Raw genomic sequence first — 22,752 nt, 5'->3', positions numbered from 1 at the left:
AAATTTGACCAGAAATTCGAGTTTCCCGTCGAAAATACCCCCGGATACCAAAAATCAGCAACATCGATCGAGCAGGAGCCGAGATAGCATTTTAGGCCACATCCGCCATCTTGGATTTTTGAATTTTCAAAATTTGACCAGAAATTCGAGTTTCCCGTCCAAAAATACCCCTTCATCCCGAAAATCAGCATGGTCGATCGAACAGGAGCCGAGATAGCTTCTTAGGCCACATCCCTAATCTTGGATTTTCGAATTTTCAAAATTTCACGATTCACGGGTTTGTTGACCTATTCAAGGGTTTATCGATCAATTCACGGATTTTTTCGAACGAATCACGGGGTTGTCAATCGATTCACGGATTTGTCGGATCGATTCGCTGGTTTTTGATCGATTCACGGTCGTCAATCGAATCAGTGCCGATCAAATCACGTCAATCGGTTCATGTTCCAACTTTTCGATCGATTCATGTCGGTCATGTCGGAATCATGACACCGGTTTTTCAATAATTTGTCGATCGAGTCGGTGTTGATCGATTCATGCTTTCATTTTTTGATCGATTCATGTCAATCAAATCTATAAACCCTCCGTCCAAATTGCATGTTAATATTTAGCCACCATTCTCGAAATATTAGCAAGTCGGTAGGTATCCATATTTTTGGCACACCCTGTTTTTGGTAGAATATCTTTCCGCAGGGAAAATGCACCTCCCCCCTTCCTCGTATGATGGGAGGAAGGGGTGTTTTCTCTGTTGGGGTTACCTTACAGTGTGTAATAGTGACACCAGGGTCGTCTCCCCTATGCAGTCAGTGCTAAAACAATCTATAGTTCCTAATTGCAAAATGAGCTTCCCTGGATTCTTCATTTTGCAATAAGGAACTATAGCCTTTTTTTGTAATTATTGGCAACAGTGTGATGTTTTTGACGAATCTGTCAACACAGGGTGTTAAAGGAACTCCATAGCTATAAAATGAACCATCAAACCGCAACATTGATCGTTTTGATGAAAAACGCCAATGGTTTTTGCAAAAGTTGCTCTCCTGAAAACCTACCGTTCTGCCTATAGTTCCGAATTGCAAAATGCTATCCAAATATTAAGCACGTTTGCAGCCCTTCTTCAGTACATGTACTAAAAATTCAGTTCCTCAAAATCCAAAAGAATGCAGTTTTTTTTCGATGCCTTTCAGTTGACTGTTAAATTGAGTTCATATTATTTAGTCATATTTCTTCCTGCGCTTCTTTTTTTTTAATCACTCTAAAAATTGGTCGAATTGCTTAATAAGAGCCTAGCTTGATCACTTTAAGTCCTCGCGGTCAAAACTGCAATAGCGGTAAAGGAACACTGACAGGGCCGCAGCGTGGAGGCTGATTTAATATCAATCTTCAATCGCATTGCTAAGGCGCAGTGATACAACTATACGTACTTTCCGGAACGCGCGAGGTATCACGCCACAGTTGAAGGCGTTTTCGAAACTGCCAAGTTTCCAAATCAGCAACCTCGCGTCGTCAACCAAAAACTAGCCGGCAAATATTAAGCGCGTTTGCAGCCCTTCTTCAATACATGTACTAAAAATTCAGTTCCTCAAAATCCAAAAAGATTGCAGTATTTTTTCGATGCCTTTAAGTTGACTCTTAAATTGAGCTCATATTATTTAGTCATCTTTCTTCCTGCGCTTCTTTATTTTAAATCACTCTAAAATTTGGTCGAATTGCTTAATAAGAATCTAGCTTGAACACTTTAAGTCCTCGCGGTCAAACCTGCAACAGCGGTAAAGGAACACTGACAGGGCCGCAGCGTGGAGGCTGATTTAATATCAATCTTCCATCGCATTGCTAAGGCGCAGTGATACAACTATACGTACTTCCGGAACGCGCGAGGTATCACGCCACAGTTGAAGGCGTTTTCGAAACTGCCAAGTTTCCAAATCAGCAACCTCGCGTCGCATTGATTGGCGTCAACCAAAACTGGCCGGCAAATATTAAGCACGTTTGCAGCCCTTCTTCAGTACACGTACTAAAAATTCAGTTCCTCAAAATCCAAAAAGAATGCAGTACTTTTTCGATGCCTTTAAGTTGACTGTTAAATTGAGCTCATATTATTTAGTTACATTTCTTCCTGCGTTTCTTTTTTTTTAATCACTCTAAAAATTGATCGAATTGCGTAATGTAAGCCTAGCTTGAACACTTTAAGTCCTCGCGGTCGAAAACTGCAACAGTGGTAAAGGAACACTGACAGGGCCGCAGCGTGGAGGCTGATTTAATATCAATCTTCCATCGCATTGCTAAGGCGCAGTGATACAACTATACGTACTCTCCGGAACGCGCGAGGTATCACGCCACAGTTGAAGGCGTTTTCGAAACTGCCAACTTTCCATGTTGGGATTCTTTTGTCTAATAGATATCATAATATAACTGGGCGGCAAATATTGAGCACTTTTGCAGCCCTTCTTCAGTACATCTACAAAAAATTCATTCTCCGACAAGGAAAAAAATCAGTCCTTTTTCGGTACCTGTATGCAATTGCGAGAAAAATGACGAAGGCAGGAAATTTGAAGCTAATCGGTGACCGTAGGATCAAGTGGCTTTACAATCTGGATGTAGGGGGAAAATACGTCATTAAGAATCATTGCTTATCCGATTTCATATTTTCCAGGCCGTTTTAAAAACACCTGTGCCATGAGGCAAAAAATTCCAGCCCTTCATATAGAACTACTGTACTTTTTTGGTACTTCAAAACCGCCCTTAAATTTACTGCTAATTCCGGACTTTCCATATCAGTAGATACGTTGTTTGAAGACTTGAAAAGCAATAAACAAATCCCTTGATAAAAAGAAGTCATCGCTTTTGAAATCTGTCGATGTGGGCTTTGGCCCATGTGGCTTTTCCTTGAAACTGGCTCGAACTGACCTTATTGTCGTGTTATACAATTAGGAATCATAGATTAGATGAAGAATTTTTTTCATTTTAAAATCGTACGTGAAGTTGAATTAAATAGGAAAATGATAGCTGGAAATAGGATATTTAAATTATGTTTTGTCTTATTCAAAAATCATTCTCTTATGACACAGTTTTCTTTTGAATAGGTTACATGACACGGTTTTCTTTTGAATAGGTTACTAAATGTTTAAAATGTGATTGATAACCTTTACCTTACTGGAAAATAAGAGCAAAAGAACACAAACAATTTTAATAAATGTAATGATGACTTTTCGCTACTATGTAGTTTTATTTATTTGATAAAGTATCTGAAAATTTAACTCCAAAAACGGCCGTATCAAAATTACATTCACAGTAGACTGATTTTTTAAAAATACATAACAAATAACTAACGAAAAAAAGGAGTTAAGGAACCGAATATTACAAAAATATATGATTGACTAATTTAAGAATGTAACCTAGGAGGCAGTAAAAATTACAAAATGGAAGTTCTAAGAGTAAGGAATAGATTGTGAGCATTTGACTTGATTTTATAAAAAATCACAGATTCAGTTACCTAAATAAATAAAACAATACACTTCAAGATTCTTCAAAACTACCGTATTAAAAATAAAAAAAAATTGGAATACACAACAGCAGATAAAAGTAAATACTTAAAACTTGGATGGATGTGTTAAAAAATGAGAGGGCAAAGTTGGTAGGCGGATACACGATATAAAGACACAAGCAAATGAAGATTAAGCAGATGACACCTCATAGTAAGTCCTCCACAGATTGTTTCCTGATGATTACAGCAGGTAATTTTCTGCGAGCGCTAGAATTGGAGCTCCGGTTGGATCATACGGGAAATCGCCAGCACTTCCAGCAATGTCCAAATGCGAGTATTTCAATGGAGTTTCGGCTTTTAAACCGTGCTGATAGAATAAAACAGAGAACATTTTTTAAATAAATAATAGGCCACACACAGAAATGAGAGTGATACAGGGTTGCAACAAAATTTAGGAAATGAATTTACACGTTTTGGTGCATGTTTTCCTGTCAATTGAAGATATGCTTCCAGATGATTAAAGGCATAATTTGAAATATTCACAAAACGAAATTTGTTTTCTGAAACGTCAAACCCACTCAAGGAAGCAAGTAAAGGTGACTTAACAGTTTTCCCCTGACCCTTTCATCAATTTCTCTAAATTTTCCAGGTTTTCTCTAACTTTTTAGAATTCTCAGAAATTTCCTGCTTTTCCTGGTGTTCCCTGGCTGTGGAAACCATGAACTGATGTGATATCGTTTCACTTTCTTCTTCTTGATATTGTATAATATTTTAGACAATTTAAAAAAATAGATTGTATGTATACCTACTTTCTTCAAAATATGGATCTAACAATATGCAGTGATTTCTGGTTGACAGAGATAAAAGGATATTAAAGTAGAATAATAAGAAAGTACTTAAAAAGACAATTAAGAAAATACATAGTTTTTCATTCTAATTTAAAGGAAAACAAGTCATAGACACCCACTTTTTTTTAAAAAAAAATTCATTTTCTGAAAGTACAAACGGAGTTAACTAAGTTTCTAGGATTTTTGCTGATAGAATTTCAAATACAAAGTTTATGAATGCATACCTCTTGAAGGCCGGATGCCATTATTAGAAAAGCAGCAGGGCCTTGATGTCCACGGCATGTTTGAACAGATGGTTTACTATGAGCTTGCAAGATTTCGGAGTATTCGTGACTCTCTGAAAAACAATCGGAATAAAATTAATGGGACTCACAAAACAAGTATGATAAGGAGTGAACAATTTATCAGTTTCCTAACTTATTTGCAACATCCATAAATTAAAGGACTTTTGAATCTAGACAGTAAAAAAACCGAACCAAACTTTAGAACCAGCCAACATATTGGGTTCTGTTTATCAAGAGTATTACAAAATGACTGATTGCAATGATTTGAACCCCATAAAATTGCCGTCAATGGACATGACAAGGAAAGAATTAGACTTCTAAAGGACACATTTCCTCATCAAAATTTTATGCGAAACACATTGAATGTACCAAAAATTTCCAAAATTAACTCAATAATGAAAAATTAACGCTTAAATAGTACGTAAAAATTAGCCATTGAAAACAATTCATACCTGTGACAATTAACTTGAGCTTCATCTCATACTTACTAGGCGCTCAGCCGATAGGCAGCGCATTGTGATTTCGACTTGCCTCTAGAGTACTAGTATACTAGTGCTAATTCGTTTAATTGGCGCACCAGCTCATCGATGTGTAGGCTTTTTGGGGGGGTCCATTTTTAAAATAAATAAAGCTGTGAAAACTGTATTTTATGCTTTTAACGTAATGCGCAGGTAGTTTCGATCGTTTGTCTATAAGAAAATTTCTTAGCGGTAGAGTAATTCTTATCGAAATTGATCGCTGAACTCAAATGAAGCCTAAAAAAAACGCGCCTGATGAGCTCAACGGTGGCTATATTTTCGGGAAACGAAAATACGCGTTTACGGTTTCCTTGGTAACCTTTGTTTGCTATCAGCTGATGTTTTATTTCCATTACCCAGCCAAGTCGACGAAGTTTATAATTCCTTTCTTCACTAAATACATTGACTAACACCTGAGCGCTTTTCTAATACGACGGTATTAGAACTTTCCCGCTTGTTTTTCTTCTCATTTGATACATGGCATATCTAAATTTGTGTAATATGTAAAAAAAGTCACTATAGAAGAAAATTCTTCCATCGTAAAACATACCAAAAGTAGTTCAGCGTCTGCTTTGACTACAGTAGACTATGGTTTATCAAGAGTGAGAAGTGTGAACTGACATAAAAAAAAAAAAAAAAAAAAACACTAGTTCATGAATTGATTTTGGATGGCTGTAGTGCAGGCATTGTATTCTGAGTAAAATTCTGATACGGTAAAGTGTCTAATTTCATACCACCTATCTGGTAGTCCATTTTCCATACATTCATTTGTGACATTCATAATAAAATAAAACATAAAAACAAGCCGCGTTGCTTGCACCATTGGTACCTTTATGGGATGAGAAATCTTCACGTTGCAGAGTGCTCGACTCGAAAGGATCTCCAATTTTCTGCCCACTTTCAACCAGTTGGGAGTTTATTTTACCTTCTCTTGCAGGTCCATTACACATGACAATCTGTAGCAGAGTAGAAAATAAATATTATTATGTGTCCTTACCACCTTCCTTCAGAGTATATGAAGCACAAATTTGCAATAAGAGAAACAGCAGATATTCTGAAAAGTTTGGAAGTTTTAAAGGGTTCTGTGAAAAACTTGAAAGAATGTTTTGAGAGGAATTTTTTTCAAAAGATCAATAGATTCTTATACATATATGTAATGAACCACTAGATAAGATGCGACTCCAAACATTATGATATCTGTTTTCTCATCAAAATTGCACGTAGAACAAGATTTATGCGACAAAAATTACTGAAATTTTGAGGAGGGAACATACACCAGAATGAATAAATTCGTACTTTGTTGGGTGGTTCATTCTAGGGTTTCTTGATAAACAGTACATCAGGAGTTTCAGTCCAGTTGTGTACTTTTCATTTGAGCTCACATTTTCAGTTGCAGTTTGATATGAGTGCAAGTAGACACAAATATACAAAAAAATATCTCCTTGCTTTTACTTGAAGAAAGGGAGAGAGACAGAAGGTAAATATAATTACTCACTGAGTAGCATTGAGCGTAGAGCCACGCATGTCCTGTTAGTGTTGCAATTGTATATAGATGAGGGTCTGGAAGACAACTGGCCAACTCTTTTGCCTGGATTTTGAAAACAACAATGTATGATTATTGTAATAGGAAGTAGAAGGTGTTGGAAAATAGCATTTTATGATATACACAAGTTTAAAATACAGCTGTCACAACTGAAAAATATTGACTGGATTTTTTTTTTTTTGTAATTTGAAGATAACACAGTTAGAAATACAATAATGTCTATTGAGAGGTGGGTCATTTTCTGAGCTTCCCCTGGAAATTGTAACTATTGAATCCAGACTTTCAACCATAATCTCCCTTTCAGGCAGGCATGACACGGTGTAAATATTGTTAATTCTATTTAAATGTAAATATAGTTTAGAATTCTTAATTTTTACAAAGTTATCTAACTCCTTCCTTGCACATCTTGCCGTGACATCAGGTATTTTGGACAAGTAGGAATTTTTTTGTTGACAGATCCAAAATTTAGTGATGAGGCAAAAATGCTGGATCCCAACAAACAGTCAGAAACTTTTTGCATCCCTGTGTTATTTATCCTTCAAAAATGTTGAACTTCCTTCCAGTGATCAAGACGCATCTTAAATAAAGATATATAAGAGCAGTATTGTGTTTTTAACTGGATTTCCAACAACACAAAAGCCCTAAGTTAAGTATTTTATTTTTTAATTTATAATTGTGACGAAACTGAAAGTAACGAAAAAACAAAACAAACAGAACCCAAGGTAACAAACTTTTTTTGTGAGTTTGAGTTTTTTTAAATACGGTTTTCTTTCTTTCATTTACATTTGTGATTTACTTTATGACAGAAACAAAGCAAATTCACACTCTTGAAATTGCTCTTGTGGAATGTTGAATGTGATCTGTTTAAAGAGAGTTGTTCGAAAGAGATTTTACCTCGCATAAGACATCTGCCATAGCCATTCGACCCTCAGCATCAGTGTTTCCAATACGGACCCTTTTGCCAGCACGGGAGACAATCACCTCATCTGCAGTGTATGCATTTGATCCAATGCTATTGCGCACAAGACACAAAGCACCAATGATCTCAACATCAGCCGGTGCTAGAATGCTTACCAACTGAAACACCAAGACATTTTTAATTATATACGTAATTAATGTAGAAAATATTTACTGAAAAAAAAAAAAAATAACTATCATCCAACAAACTTCAGGCATAAGTAGAGGTATTAATCTGTCATTGGTTTTTTATCCACTACTTTTAAGTTTCGATAGATTAAGAAAACTTTAAGAACAATTTCTTCAATTTTAAATTTTAAATCACAAAAACCTAAATTTCATCAACCCGCTTTGTCCAAAAAGAATAAAAGAACAAGGATATTCTGAAGAGAAATTGAAAGGGCTTGTGCAATGTCTGCTTATTCGTTATTTGGCTGGGAGACAAGGATTTTTCTAGAGTCATTTTGCGATTGCAAAATGGGGAATGATTGCTCACAGAAACTCTTTTGATCCTATTCCTTTTAAATCTCTTTGCACAAGTGTAGATGCTATGAAGAATTCAGTTAAAAGAAATCACCCCAGTATTATTAGGGTTTTAAATAGAAATTATCTTAATTAAAAATACTTATACTATCAGCAAAAGTTTGAGCAATTGCTTACATTGCAGATTTTTGTTTTGAGCATACAGAACTATGGTTACTCGCCTATTTCATGAGGAAGAAGTGATGAGGAAATACAAACCTGCATGAATCCCGCAACAGCAGCTGCTCCACACTTGTCTCGTGACATTCCAACAGATGCTCCGTTGATTTTGACATCCACACCGCCTGTGTCAAATGTTACCCCCTTTCCAACCAGAACAATGGAGCGTTTTACTTCTCCACTTTTTGGTTTATATTTCAGCCATACTACCCTTCCTCTGTGCCTTTCAACACCTGAAAAAAGAAGCAAAAACAGTATTTAAAAATACCATCCTGTTGGCGCAGCGTGAACTAGTGATAATGGTCTTTAATTATTGTGAGAGGACTCAATCTTAATAATAGCATACCTCTGAATTTTTTGACTTTTTAAAATTTTGACAAAGTGTGGTTAAATTAATTGTTTTACTTGTCTATAAAGGCAAAAGAGTTGTGACCGGATGTGTGAAAAGGGCCCGCCTCTTCTAGGAGGATATTTTCCATAATCTTTTTTTCATTTGCATCAAGGAAGACAATTCGGAAAATTTAGTGCAAGTTTTTTGACCCTATAAGCCAAAAATTGAAGTGGATGTGAGTTCTGAAGTTCCAAGACAAAAGTTCTCAGGCTGTAGAAAATTCCAACTTACAATCTGTAGAAAAACGTGGTTTCAGCTTTTGCAAAAAGTTGAAAAAAATTTTCTCCTGGAAGATGAGGTCCCTTTTTGATCCCTGGGAACCTTGAAGGAACAACTGTTTCTAGCTCGTTCATAAAAACAACTAACTGCAAGGAGAACTGATGACACATATGCTATTTCTAAATATGAGCCAAAAATAGTGATTCCTTTCGGCAAAAATAATCCAATTAAAACAGTAGGATCACACTTTTTAGGGATTTAAAGAGAGCCTGGGTGCCTATTTTGACTCCTTCCCCTCTTCTCTACCCTGGAATAATCACCTTGCAGCACTAGACACACTGAATCGCAATTTGTAAACAGTTCAATGTCAGAACCGACAAATATAAATAGTCCGCTTAAGCAAAGTTCTTAGAAAATTTCGGGTTGTTTCGGCCTTGACAGAAAACAATGTGGAGCCTCTGGGAAACCCATTTACGTCAAATCGGCCAACTTTCCACGAAAAGGCGCCGTGGGTGAGAATTCGACGCGGCTTTTTTAAGTAGGTGATGTGAAAGAGAGCTCCTAATCAGGCTAATTTCAGTTCAGGGTAATAAACCAAGATAGCGGCCGATCGGGGTCAAAAGTCACGCTATCTCGGACATTTTCCGCGGATCTTGTTTACTTGCATCGAGGAGATGATAAAAGTTTGGTCTTCTCGCACGGTGACTTTTAGTCGGCATCAAAACACTCGCCAACTCGTCCACTCGCGGTTTTTTCGGTGAGACAAGTGACATATACGTGGGCGCGCCGGGAATCGAAGAAGAAACGCGAAAATGGCGACTCGCAATCCTACAGGTGAGCCTAAAAAATATTTTCATTCTCGTGAATCTTCAGCGATTTATAGTGAGAAATTTTTCCGCGCAGGGGGCGCTCTCTGCTGTAATATCGTCAGCTTCTGGCCAAAGTTTCACAAGTGCCATGCAACGTTTAAAAATTACCACCACCATGTTATTTTTTTCAGAGAAATTGTTCAATACAGCTGTCCTAAAATTTCACTGAATTTTTGTTGCATAGCCGATAAAGTTCAGTGAAATTTTCAAATGGATTCAACCAACGATTTCTCTGTAAGAAATAAAATGGTGGAGGAAATTTTGAAACGTTGCATGGTGCTTGTGACACTTTGGCCGGAAGGTGATGATATGATTTTTGTGATCATGTTGTTGGAGTTCGTACAGCTTACCATGAGCTGAAGCTTTGAGTAAGAAGGGGAATACACTCCTTGACAAGGTTCAAATTCAAGGCCTCTGATACATGTTGCCTGATCAAAATTTCAAATAGAGCATAGTTTGCGCAACAAAAATTACTAAGATGGACCAGAGGACGAAAAGTTGATGTTCTTCTGAGCATTCCACATTAAAGGGGAACCGCAGCGACAAATACTTTCACAATTTATACCCATTTCACATAAGTGATGGCATTGCTGCCAGATTGTGCTGAAGAATCAGCATTATTCCCCCATTTAAACCCATATTATATATCTCACTTTAATGGCACAACCTGCCAACTTTATGATGGCTTATTTCATTCTTCTTTTTTTTTTGGGGGGGGGGGGGAATAATTAGAGGAAAGCTTCCTTACCACAATTTTTAAATTTGAAGCAGCAAACAAAATTTTGACAGTTTACACAATTTCCAAAAGGTGTGGAAACAGAGACGGAAAATTTGTAGAGGGCTTCCACAATTTTAAAAATTGGAAGCAACAATCTCAATTTTTGCACTACCCAGAAAAAAAGGAAAACAATTGATTGAGGGCTTTCCAAATAAATAACGTTCCCAGGATCAAGTGATCTAGGTTATTATCGACTCCTGCGGTGGACAAGGTACGGATTGAAACATTTTGATACATGTATCTTAAAACCAAAAACTCACAGAGAAAACTATCCACGCAGTAAAAATTACTGAAACCAACTCCTGAATTAACGTTTTTATTACACATTGGTTAAAGAAAATTTGAATTCTCTGCTCACAAGAAAAACAATACTCTACGTGAGTCAAATTGCGCACTTCAGCAGTTTAGATAGGTGTTTAAATCATGCATTTTTCTTTCTTTTTTATCCTATGTTATTCAAAGTGTAAAAAACTTGTTATAGCTGAGCCAAAGCATCAAGATTGAGGTTGCTGTAATTTCATATCACAGAGACTGTCTCAGTAACTCTTAGTGTGCGATTTAACTCAAGTAGATTATTGTTTGGTCCATGAGCAGGAAATTTGAATCTATGCATAAAAAAAGTTAGAATCTGGGATAGGAGTTGATTTCAGTAATATTCGTTTTGCAAATCTTTTTCAATGTGAAATTTTGGGTAAGACAGATTTTTTGAATTCGTGACTTGTAAACTGGTCTCTTTACTCCTGACTTTGAATCAAACTTCCCACTCATGAAAAAATTAAAAAAAAACAAAAGTTTATGTGAGTCAAATCAAGCATAAAAAGTTACAATAACAGTCACTGTGGTATGAAAATATGTCTACCTGAATTACAGTGCTTCGGCTCAGCTATTGCACGTTTTTACCCCAAAGTGTTACATTCCTGAACCCCCAAGACCTCTTTACTAAAAATGTCGCATACCACTACTGACTATTTGGATCGAATTTAGCAAAAAAGAACCAGGGCACTTACAGTGTTTTCAAAATGGAGCAACTCTTCCTTTCATTTTAAAAATACTTAATTATGCACAGTAATCAAAATTCTCACAATTACTTTCCTTTAATAAAATTAACAATTTTTTAGTGGGAGGCCAATACTATTTGCTGTTCTTGGAGATTTTTTAGATAACTATGAAGAAGCAAAATTTTTACAACCCTGTTATTGCGCTGGTTTCCTCTTGCTAAATGCGATCTATTTGAACCTGGTAAGCAAAAATTGTTCTTACCGCTAGCTCCTCGGTTAACAGCAGCAAACAGAGGGTACTCTTTCTGGAGTTCATCGACATCACTAACAACACGGATTTCAACATTAGACTTGTCAAATACCTGCTGAACGTAGGCCTCAGCAGCAGCTGGGGTCATTCTTTCGGGATCTCCCACTCCAATATCTCTTGCCACCCATCTAAAAAATGGAAAGTTGTTAAAAAGGGACAATTCATTCCAAACATATTGGATTGATATAAAACACAGTAGGTTAATGATTAAAAGGAAAAAGAGGAAAAATACAACTTGGTAGAAAAACAGAAAAGCCCTAGAATGTAAGTGTTGAGAATTATCTTCTTCGTCTTCCATTAATCTCTTAGGCACAGTCCTGAAGGTAACTTAAAGAGTGCCCCCAAAATTAATTGAACGAAATGAAGGCTAATTTGCAACATTCACACAAATTAGTTGATACTATTTCATGGGAAAATTTTGTGCAACTAAGCATTTTTTAGAGAAAATGTCTTAGAATGCTTTAAAAGAGTATGAGATGAATTGCGTACCAAATTAATTTTCTATGGTGCCTTAACCCCCTTACAATCTACCATATTTTGCTTCTTGCCCAAAAACCTATGCTACATGCATCAAAATTCAAAATTCCCTCCCTCATAACATCCATACTTGAAGCTCAGATGATCCAATAGTAGTCACCGAAATTTTCAAACCCTTTAAGCAATTAAATTTAAAAATTTAAGGTTTCCTGTTCCCCGGCATAAATAGCCTGGTTGGTGATTGTCGTAAATTGAGTAACTGACTGATTGAATTGACTTGAAAAAATTCAATTCTCTTTTTATGATAAAAATATAAATTAACATAATGATTAAATTACCTGGCACTTTCTAAAGCCTTGGCTGTCTCCACTATCCCTTTTATTTCAGGAGAGGTACTTGGATTAAAAATAGCTAGCTTCGTAAGTTTTGGAAATTTATTGGGTTCATGCTCTCTGAACTGAATACCCTGTGAACAAATGAAAGGAAAGAAATTGGTTTTGACGATAAGAAAAATCTACTGATATGAAACAATTAAAAAAATTGAAAAAAAGACATATAGACGGTGAAACTACCAGACCACGTATCTCATTTACGGCGGTTAAAAATCTCCGCTCCCATTTTATTTTTTGAGAAAGCAAAAATCAATATAATTTCTTGGAATTTTTAGAGTTTTTTCGCTTAAAGAGGAAAAAAACACTAAAGTTTGCAAGAATTGACGTTGAGTAGTTTTCCATTTAAAAAATAAAATTTGACAGGAAGTTTACGAGGTCGCAAAGCGAGATATGTGGTATGGAGGTTTCACCGTCGATATTTCATTTCAATACTGAATAATAAATGAAATAAAACAAACTTGACTTTGATGTTTGAACTTTGATTAGATTTCACAATAAACTTTAGAAGTTTTGGATTCCTCCCTTAATACTGAAAAGTTAACTAACTATAAAATATAAAACATGGAAGAACAATATTTTGAAGGATCTGATGGTTAGGAATAATTTTTAAACCCATAGATGAACAAAAAAAATAATAATAAAAAGAAAAAAACTTTAACGAAAGTGACCAAATGGTTTCATCACAGTAAATTGTCCTAGTATGAATTCAAATGGAATGGAGAAGAATAATTTTTTTCGCGACATTTCTAATAACTCGCTTCCTCATTTATTCCTGAAATAGTGACTGATGAACAATAACATGGAGCAGTCGTTCTGAATAGAATATGCAGGGTTGCCACAGAATTTAGAAAATAAAATTCCCTGACATTTCCCGGTTTTCCCTGACTGTGGCAACCCTGAAAATGGTTTGAAAATTTCCTAAAGAGCTAGCCACCTTCGTCTCAATAATCCCTTGCTTATAATATTTGTTGTGGTATCCTACCTAAAATAATTTTACTTGAAACTGCAAAGTACTTGCATACGTTGTTAAGCTGAGCACCAAGAGCTATTTGATTACATAAAATGAGAGCTAGTTGCTTATTTTCCAGTAAGATGGATGAGACATGCGACACATTGACAGATCAGGAGCTTAGAACTTGTGTCAAAACATTAATTAAGGCTGACAAATCACTTGCTTGTAATAGGATAATGACTCTTAAATGTCAGATAAAAATTACTGATAATTAGCCCCTTCTCAGTCTTGCCTGGTAACCAACTTAACGAGTCATTTAAGATAGAGAGAGAGGTTAAATCCTTGGAATAAGAAAAATAAATTATTCAATGCATTACCGTCCATAGAAATAGGGATCTTGGTACATATGGGAAAATTTTTTGGGGAGCAATTTACATTAAGTTATGTTGGAAAATAAGTTACTGAGTTTTCAGCATAATGCTCTCTCTATATCCCTGAGAAAAAGTTCAAGAGGCAGTTTAGTTCATTTTTGTGACGAAAAAGGGAATAGAGTTCCATCATAATTTAACAAGTTTGAATTACACCATTAAAAACAATTTTTACTATAAATGGCTCTGGTTTGACGTTTGTGGGCAGTACTGGGTGTAGCTTTTCATAAAACTCGCCTCTGAACAGATAAGGCGCCAATCTCTTCAGTTCTAGTTTCTTAGAACCAATGCTTTTGTTCCATTGACAGTCACAGATATTACTTCAAGATTCTCCTAGGTTGGAGAACGATACAAAACAATCATATCACGGTAAAAATAGAGTGACTGAAAATCCTTACACTATAAAGAGCTGACAAGGCACCCAACAGAGAGACTAATTGACATTTTGGGAAATCAGGATGCTGTGGTAAGATTAAAAGTGGCTTTGTGACTCCTGCTGAAAGGGCTCTGCAACAAAAATTTTACAGATTACAACATGGTGAATAGGTTGCAAGTAATCAGGGAACATTAAAACCTACTTGCAATAACTGATTAAAAAGTTTCAAAATACTTGAATGGTGGAATTAGGATGGAATGCTGTCATACTAAGGGAAAGCACTGTATGTACCTTCCAACATTGCCACAAGTCCATCATTACAGATATTTTCTGAAAAACTTATGAATAATTGTCCTCCAATTTTTCAGCAAATTTTATCGGCAATTTAAAGGAAAAATATTTGTCATTTCTTTCGAAAATTAAAAAATTCAGCTTTTCCTTAATGCAACAAAATCAGTGGATCAGTTAACTAAGCTGCTGAAGAAAATTGGAGTACTGAGTAGAATACTTCCAGCTTTGATGAAGTTTGTACCTTTTTATTCCATGAGCAGCTGCTTCGTGGAAAGAACGAACATCATCATAGTCACCGAGAGTTCCAACCGGGGAGTAAACCAGTCGTCGGGATGGAAGGGTTGTTTGAAAAACACCACCTTGATCATCTACTGTCCGGTCAATCTGAAAACAGACGAGGAAAAAATACTATGGAGTTTAATACTTTATCTACTTACAATAAAAATGTGATAAACTTATTCTTTAAAAGGCACAAAACACATCTTCAGTTTAAAAGTAGAATTTGAACCCGCAGTAATGTTGTAACTGATAAATTTTCAAATTGTCAAACTCATACGCAGTCATCAACTTTCACCGGTGTAGTTTTTTCAATTTTGACACCTCTCAGCTACTGCATTTTAGAAGATTCATTTTAAATTTTTTCACTGAATGAAAACCAAATTCTTTTCACAGGAAGAGAGTTAGCTGTTTTTTCCTTGTTTTTAGTCTTTTTACTGACTCATTTCACCTCCAATTTAACAAACAAAAAAAAACCCGACACCTTACACAAAAAGTAGTAAAAAACAGTATGATGGCAGTTATGTATGGAATGATTTCCGTAACCCTTGCGCGGGGGAGCGCTGCAGTCGCGGGCGGGTGACTGATTCGCGGGGGGGAGACATTCTGGCGGGGGGGCGTATGTGAATCGCGCGCGGGCACCACTGTTGTGCGCGAGGGTGACTGATCCGGGGGAGGGGGCCATTGTTTCGATTCATCGAAGAATCGATACACTACAGTGTTGCCAAGCCTATACACCAAATTTTCATGTCTATGGTTTTGAAATGGACATTACAAGTTCGAGTTTGTTCTGAAGATGGAAGAAGAAGAAGTTACTGTTGTTTGTTTACATAGTTCACGAGGAATATGGGGTTAGGTTTTATGCTTCAAATTTATGCTGACTTTAATTTCGTGGATTACTGAATATCATAATACGTAATTTGGTGAAATTAAACGCCTATTGATTTGGAGATGGCTGCTATTGGGGGAATAGGTAAGTACGTAGAACTAATTTTATTTTATCGCTGACAGTCTTCCGGAACTGTAATTTGGGCAGCCCAAAACATTGCCATAGCAGATAACGTAAACAATCTGTAATCAACGTAATCAAACAGTTAGAACATGATTTTCTGTTGAATGGCGTTGTAAACTGATATGAATTTTGTCGACTCATTTTTTTCCCTAAACCTACGAAACACCAAGGAGGCCATTTCTTGGACTTTGGACATGAAACGACTTAATCTGTTTTTCCACAACCATACATCATTGCACCAATATTTTTATATAGGTATTGGAAGAACTTTCAGACATTATCTTCCATAAAATTATAATGTTTCAATATAGCGATGTGTAAGATTGTTTACGTTATCTGCTGTGGCAATGTTTTGGGCTACCCAAATTACAGTTCCGGAAGACTGTCAGCGATAAAATAAAATTAGTTCACGTACTTACGTATTCCCTCATTAGCAGCCATCTCCAAATCAATAGGCGTTTAATTTCACCAAACTACGTATTAAGATATTCAGTAATTCACGAAATTAAAGTTAGCATAAATTTGAAGCATAAAACCTAACCCCATATTCCTCGTGAACTATGTAAACAAACAACAGTAACTTCTTCTTCTTCCATCTTCAGAACAAACTCGAACTTGTAATGTCCATTTCAAAACCATAGACATGAAAATTTGGTGTATAAGCTTGGCAACACTGTAGTGTATCGATTCTTCGATGAATCGAAACAATGGCCCCCTCCCCCGGATCAGTCACCCTCGCGCACAACAGTGGTGCCCGCGCGCGATTCACATACGCCCCCCCGCCAGAATGTCTCCCCCCCGCGAATCAGTCACCCGCCCGCGACTGCAGCGCTCCCCCGCGCAAGGGTTACGGAAATCATTCCATAGTTATGATCAGAGACCGATGTTTGTTTGTGAAGAAAAAAGATGGGCGTTGTCCAGCAGCAATCTGAAAATTCATTAGTAGATACATAAATCAAGCAGTCCAGAAAGTATGGAATTGAAAAAATTTTTTAAAGACCGTCCAACATCATCCGAGAAACCACCATTTTAACCGTCTGGCAAATTTTTCTCTCCTTTTAAAAGATGTAGACATAAATCGAATATGATATTGTGTTGCTTCAGTGCACCGTTTCTGCAACAATCTTACAGCTCTTTGAGATTATTTTTCCTTTTAGAGTGTTCTCAGCTTTGTCTATGGAGACAATGAAATTAAAATCAAGACAATGAAAGTTTTATCTTACACAAAATTTAGCAAAAATTTCAATAAAAACTACGTAAGTAATAATCACCTCAACGGCAACATCCAAAACATTATTCAGGCTTTCTAGTTCTTTGACAACTGAGCATGTTGATGAGACGCGGGATATAAGAATGATGCCATTGTAACTTTCTGATTGCAAGTTATCCTCCAGAATAATTTCATACGGTAATCTGTGAAAAAAGCAAAAAAAACAAAAAATAAAAATAAAAATAAATTTCCTGAGCATTTGATTGTATCCCGCACTTCAAAAATGTGCATGTTACGAGCGTACATGTTAGCTGTACTTACAATTCAGGAATGTTTGGTGGGGGAATGGCAGCAGTGGCTGCGTTGGGTACTACAGTTTTTATTTTACAATATCTCTTCGGGAAAAAAAGAGGGTACGAAGATATAAGAAGTAGGAAATATTAGAAAATATAAAATATGAAAGAATGGATAATTTAAAGCAACTTATCAACTTTCAACCATCTTCATTGTCTCCAAGATTTCTTAATACCTAATTAATGAAAAAAGAAACAGAAAATAGAGCGAACTCGAAATTTTCTGTTATTTGTTTCTTTAAAACCATTCTGGAAAATTCCCAGAAACTCTTTGTAAGAACTGTGTGTAGCTTTTTAAAAAACAATGATTGAAAATAACACGTGAGTAGCCGCGTATGTAATAAAAAATACAGTCTTTTTCGCGTGCAGCTCAATATTTGAATTCAGGCGTAATGAGATAACTATTTGACCACGGGTGTAAGCATATTGCCGCCAGCCGGAATGGAGGTGTGTCACACTGTAAAGTAGACTGAACTGAGCTCCGTATTCTTGCTGGCGCGAAACTAAGACTACGCATCATTGTTTTTAACTATCTTCTCGGTTTTTATCATAATTTAAGCTCAGATACTTGAACCGCCATTAATTTTTTCCTGATTTAAAAAATAGTGTAATACCCAGAAGGAACAAAAATATCGCGTTGAGTTTTCTGGGTTTTTTTTCAAATCATCACGGAGAATTCCCAGGAACCTCATTAAAACTGTGTGCAACTATTTCAGACAAAAAACATTGATAGAAAATAAAATATGAGATGTGGTTGCAATCGGTGATGAAAACGTTTATTTTGCAAGCAGCTGTCGATTGTTTGCATTCATTCACGGCAGGCGTGGCGAGATAACTATTCAACCACGGTTGTAGACATATTGCCGCTAGCCGGATTGAAGGCGCATCACAGTGCGAGGCCGACTCTTGGGGAATTCTCAGGGTAGCGATGAATAAAAATTGCCCATGATCACAATTATTTATTTTTTTTTCAAAAACTCGTTAGAACCCGATTCTAGAGTGTTTTTGTGGTTCATTTAACCATTGTAGGTGCCAAAATCGGAAAATGACGGACATTTTTATGAGCCACAGGGCCTACCCATTTTGACTTGCTTGGTAAAGCTGAGGTTAATCGTGCAAAGACTGTGTGACTTGCAGAACTGGATTTAGGTTTTTTGCACCAAGTGTAGACATTTTTTCGCTCCTCCCCCCCCCTGCATTGGCAAAAAATACCCCCCCCCCCCCCCAAAAAAAAAAGAAAAAAGAAAAAACAGAATAATTTAATAGGTTATTATTTTGAGACAGACAAATTATATATATTTTGAGACAGTCATCTTCTCAGCGAAGACATCATACTCGTAATTCTAATAAATTATAAAGAAAAATAATAAAAATTATAATAATTTGGCGCCCAGTACACCTGTGCACTTAATGCACTTGCCTAATCTGGCTCTGGTAATACGAGTTGTAGCATCCATGCAACGCTCTAAGTTTTTTATCCATCCTTTTCTTACCCATTTCTTCCATCTCTCTCTTAAATTCTCAGTTTTCAACTTTTCAGGCCTTAAGCCGCTTTTTACAACTTATCAGAACAACCATCTAATTAATCTAATCAGTGCAACGACAAGCTGATGCAATGCGAACCTATGGGCTGGAGAGATTACTCTCCAGCCCTTACAAGGTGTGGATGAGCATGAGCAAGAAACGGTTCGCATTGCATCAGCTTGTCGTTACACTGATTAGATTAATTAGATGGTTGTTCTGATAAGTTGTAAAAAGCGGCTTAAGGCCTGAAAAGTTGAAAACTGAGAATTTAAGAGAGAGATGGAAGAAATGGGTAAGAAAAGGATGGATGAAAAACTTAGAGCGTTGCATGGATGCGACACTAGTGTCTGCAAGTACAAACAAAATTAGCTATTCAGCCATAATTGGAACTTAACTAGGTTGTTAGTCACTACATTGATTCCATGTAAATGATTTAAACAACCATAATCAATGTCTAGACTTCTTTCGCTTTTTTTTGGTAATGTATTTATGATTTCTGCAAGGTTATCAAGAAGAAGTGAAATTTAAGAACATAATTATAAGTATTTGATAAGAAATGGTCTTATTTAAGATTTGTTTTTCATATCTTTTTCGCTAATTTCTCAGTTTTCAACCTTGTAGAGAAAGTGAGAGGAGAGATTGAGTTTCTATCAAGCTGCTGCTAAGGAAAAATTACTCGCATGAAAGACAGCAAGATAAGGGGTTATCTGAAGTTGAAAAGATAAATACAATTCTGCGAAGCACATGTGAATATTGCCAACTAAGATAGAAGATGAATGGACGAATGCAGGATATGAAAAGAGGAAACTCACTTGTTATTAACCGATGGAATGAAATCGGTCTTCCCTGGTTTACCATCAAGAGTCATCCTGTAACAATCAGCAAGCTAAAAATTACAAATTGAGTGAAACTGAGCGAAAGGATTTTTGGCATAAAATTTAACGCCAAAAAATTCCGTTTCCATTACGAGAGATTCTGCACAGACTTTTTAGTATTATTCGATATAATTTTCCTTACAGCAATCAGAGCATGATGAGCTTTTAAAATTAAACCCAAGTAGGTACTACGTGCCTATCTCAAGGAAACCAGGGCTGAAAATTGAATTTTTTGGCCACCTTACATGCGATTTCAAGATGAGATGTGCTGTGACTAAACATCGAAGGAAGCCATTCAGTAGATATACCTTTGATTTAAACCTATACAGGGTGATCCAGGGTTAAACGGCCAGACTACAGGAGCGTGTTCTGAGTATGGGTAAAACAAAAACACTTTTTTGTTGTATAAAGTTTTTCCAAAAGTGCCCCCAGTCGGACCTAATGTTCTCCCAAAATTTCGGAGTGTAAATCGTTTTCCCTGAATTTAGGCAATGGTTGTGAACCAAATTCCATGAAAATTTGAACTCTCCTGTACTTTTATGCCCTGAGTTTATACCTAAATGATAAAAAAAATCAAAATCTCAATTTACAGAGAGGGTTTGGGGGTGTTTCGGCTCCTGCAGTCTGGTCGTTTAACCCTGGATCACCATGTATACTTCCAAAGTTATGAGACATCCATAAGAAGAAAAAGCATGCCGCATGGTTGGTGAATGAAACACAGTGTTTCAGTTTGTCTTCATACAATTTATCAGCTTCTTTTCGGTTTACTCGTAAGAAGAGAGTACCTGTCATAGCTGTATTCAACTTCATACCGTAAAGAATTCATCCTCAAATTATCAATGAAATACTTGCGTTCTGACTTTCCTCATAGAGGAAAATTTGAATGAGGAGGAACTGAAATACGGTATTCAACATACCGTCACCTTCCCGGCAAAGTATCACAAGCGCCACTTTGCCAACTTTTCAAGAGACACAAAAAACTGAATTGCGACCGTAAAAGACGGATGTTTGGCTTGAAACTTGAAATATAGATCCAGCACACCTCCCTGCTTCGAATTTTAATAAAATTTCTTTAGAAAAAACGGGTTTTTCTTTGAAAATTGGCGCTTGTGATATCGGCTTCTCGGGGCACTCTGAGAATCTATTGGCGCTTGTGATACGAAAGCCCATCAAATTTAACGGAGTTTTTTCCATATTTCTTCATTTTTAATCTAAAAAAAAATATTATTTTCGTATGTAAATGCATCTTATTAATTCAAAACTACCCATAACTCAACTTTAATAAAAATAGCGCTTGTGATACTTCGGCCGAAAAGTGACGAATCGCTCCAAGTCATTCCAAAAGTTGTTGATACTAATATCGAAAATCAATCTCAAAGATGAGCGATTATTCCCAACTTGGCGCTTGTGATACTTTTCTCTTACATGGCGCTTGTGATACGAAAGTTCGTCAACTTCAATGGAGTATTTTAAATATTTATTTATATTTAGTCTAAAAAAAATATTATATTCGAAATAACGAGATGTAATTACATGCGAAAATAATTTAGTTTCAAGTCATTCCGAAGACTGCCGTGACAAAAATTGTAAAACAATCAGAAAGGTAGGCGGTTGCCGAACTTGGCGCTTGTGATACTTTTCTCCCAAATGGCGCTTGTGATACGAAAGTACATCAACTTTAATCGACTTTTATTCATATTTCTACATATTTGTTGTAAAAAAAATGATTATTTTCGTATGTAAATGCATCTCGTTATTTCGGAACTATTCATAACTCAATTTCGGTAAAAATGGCGCTTGTGATACTTTGCCGGGAAGGTGACGACCTTCAGTGTTTTTTCCTTAACTTTATGATGGATGATTCACAGTTTTCTTTTTTAAGCTAAAAGGGGGATGATTTGATGATCATGCAATATTAGAAACTTATGCACAGTGGCCTCTAGTGCGCCAAGCCACCTGTCTTACTGCCTTAGACCGAACAACCATTACTATGAACTGAGAAGAGCGTTGAAATATATAAAGTGGCCTGTGGATATCCAAACGCAAACTTGAAATAGCAAACAGTAACGGAGATAGAGAAATAACGTTACATTAAATTTTGAAGTTAGTTGAAGTCTGGGGTTTTGATGACGAGATTAGAAGTACGTAGGTGGGACCCAAAATTGAGGAAAAGATTAGTAAAAATTCTATTACCCAGAAATTTTGAGTATTTATTCGGCGACTGACGAAAAAACTGAAAGAAAGAAGCGATGGTTTTTGGAGTGAAACTTACTTGCAAGTCGGTGATGATTCGGCGTTCGAGTCAAAATCCACGAGCAAGAAAGTGATAACGTTGAAGTGCGGTGATTATTGGCGGTGATAAGGTACTCTATGGTGATTGATAAGAGGCGGAAAGCTCGACGTTGTTTACAACAAAAACTTTGGACCAAATCTACTTGAACTTCAACAAGGAATGGAGCAAATTGCAGTCAGATTCCTTCATTCGGCAAAGAGGCAAAGAGCATGATAAGTAACAAGTTGTCTAGTATCTCGAAAAAAACATTTTATTTTCCTTACAGATTTTCTTTTATTGTGACTACTAGACAACATCGGAATGAGTCATGCAAGAATAATCGCAAAGTTTTGTTCACTACGTGGAGCTGCCTCATGAATGCTTTTAAAGTTTCAAGGCTGAGCGGATGCACCCAC

At 36.4% G+C, this 22,752-nt stretch overlaps 2 protein-coding genes across 13 annotated transcripts in view; one reads left to right on the top strand and one right to left on the bottom strand.

Moving 5' to 3' along the window:
* Positions 1–3,181: 3,181 nt before the first annotated feature.
* Dip-B (Dipeptidase B) lies at positions 3,182–22,748 on the bottom strand. 2 transcript variants are annotated; one of them, XM_019057915.2, is made up of 13 exons: positions 22,337–22,748; positions 20,002–20,058; positions 17,374–17,515; positions 15,056–15,198; positions 14,546–14,654; positions 12,714–12,841; positions 11,851–12,026; positions 8,373–8,566; positions 7,569–7,751; positions 6,627–6,719; positions 5,961–6,087; positions 4,554–4,666; positions 3,182–3,848 (listed from the first exon to the last, which is right to left on the bottom strand). In XM_019057915.2, the coding sequence occupies exons 2-13, from the start codon at positions 20,055–20,057 to the stop codon at positions 3,723–3,725; spliced, it is 1,590 nt and encodes a 529-aa protein (XP_018913460.2). In that variant the 5' UTR covers position 20,058; positions 22,337–22,748; the 3' UTR covers positions 3,182–3,722. The 2 variants fall into 2 exon arrangements, with proteins under 2 accessions (XP_018913460.2, XP_018913461.2); XM_019057916.2 differs by having other exon boundaries at positions 22,258–22,396.
* Positions 9,581–22,752, top strand: part of LOC109041545 (alaserpin) — a 45,242-nt gene continuing 32,070 nt past the window's right edge. For all 11 annotated transcript variants that reach the window (XM_019057923.2, XM_019057921.2, XM_019057926.2 and 8 more), the window contains exon 1: positions 9,581–9,777. In XM_019057923.2, the coding sequence (XP_018913468.2) occupies positions 9,756–9,777 (22 nt within the window). In that variant the 5' untranslated portion in view covers positions 9,581–9,755. The remainder of the gene's footprint in view (positions 9,778–22,752) is intronic.

This window comes from Bemisia tabaci, chromosome 9 (assembly GCF_918797505.1).
Source record: "Bemisia tabaci chromosome 9, PGI_BMITA_v3".
NCBI lineage: Eukaryota > Metazoa > Arthropoda > Insecta > Hemiptera > Aleyrodidae > Bemisia > Bemisia tabaci.
This window is presented reverse-complemented; position numbering and strand designations above follow the sequence as displayed.

Coding starts and splice junctions, on each gene's coding strand:
- Dip-B (XM_019057915.2), bottom strand. CDS start 20,057: ATGACTCTTGATGGTAAACCAGGGAAGACCGATTTCATTCCATCGGTT. Junction 8,567..11,850: donor TGTTAACCGAGGAGCTAGCG/GTAAGAACAATT, acceptor TTCTTTTTTCAG/GTGTTGAAAGGCACAGAGGA. Junction 6,088..6,626: donor TCTACGCTCAATGCTACTCA/GTGAGTAATTAT, acceptor ACTCTGCTACAG/ATTGTCATGTGTAATGGACC.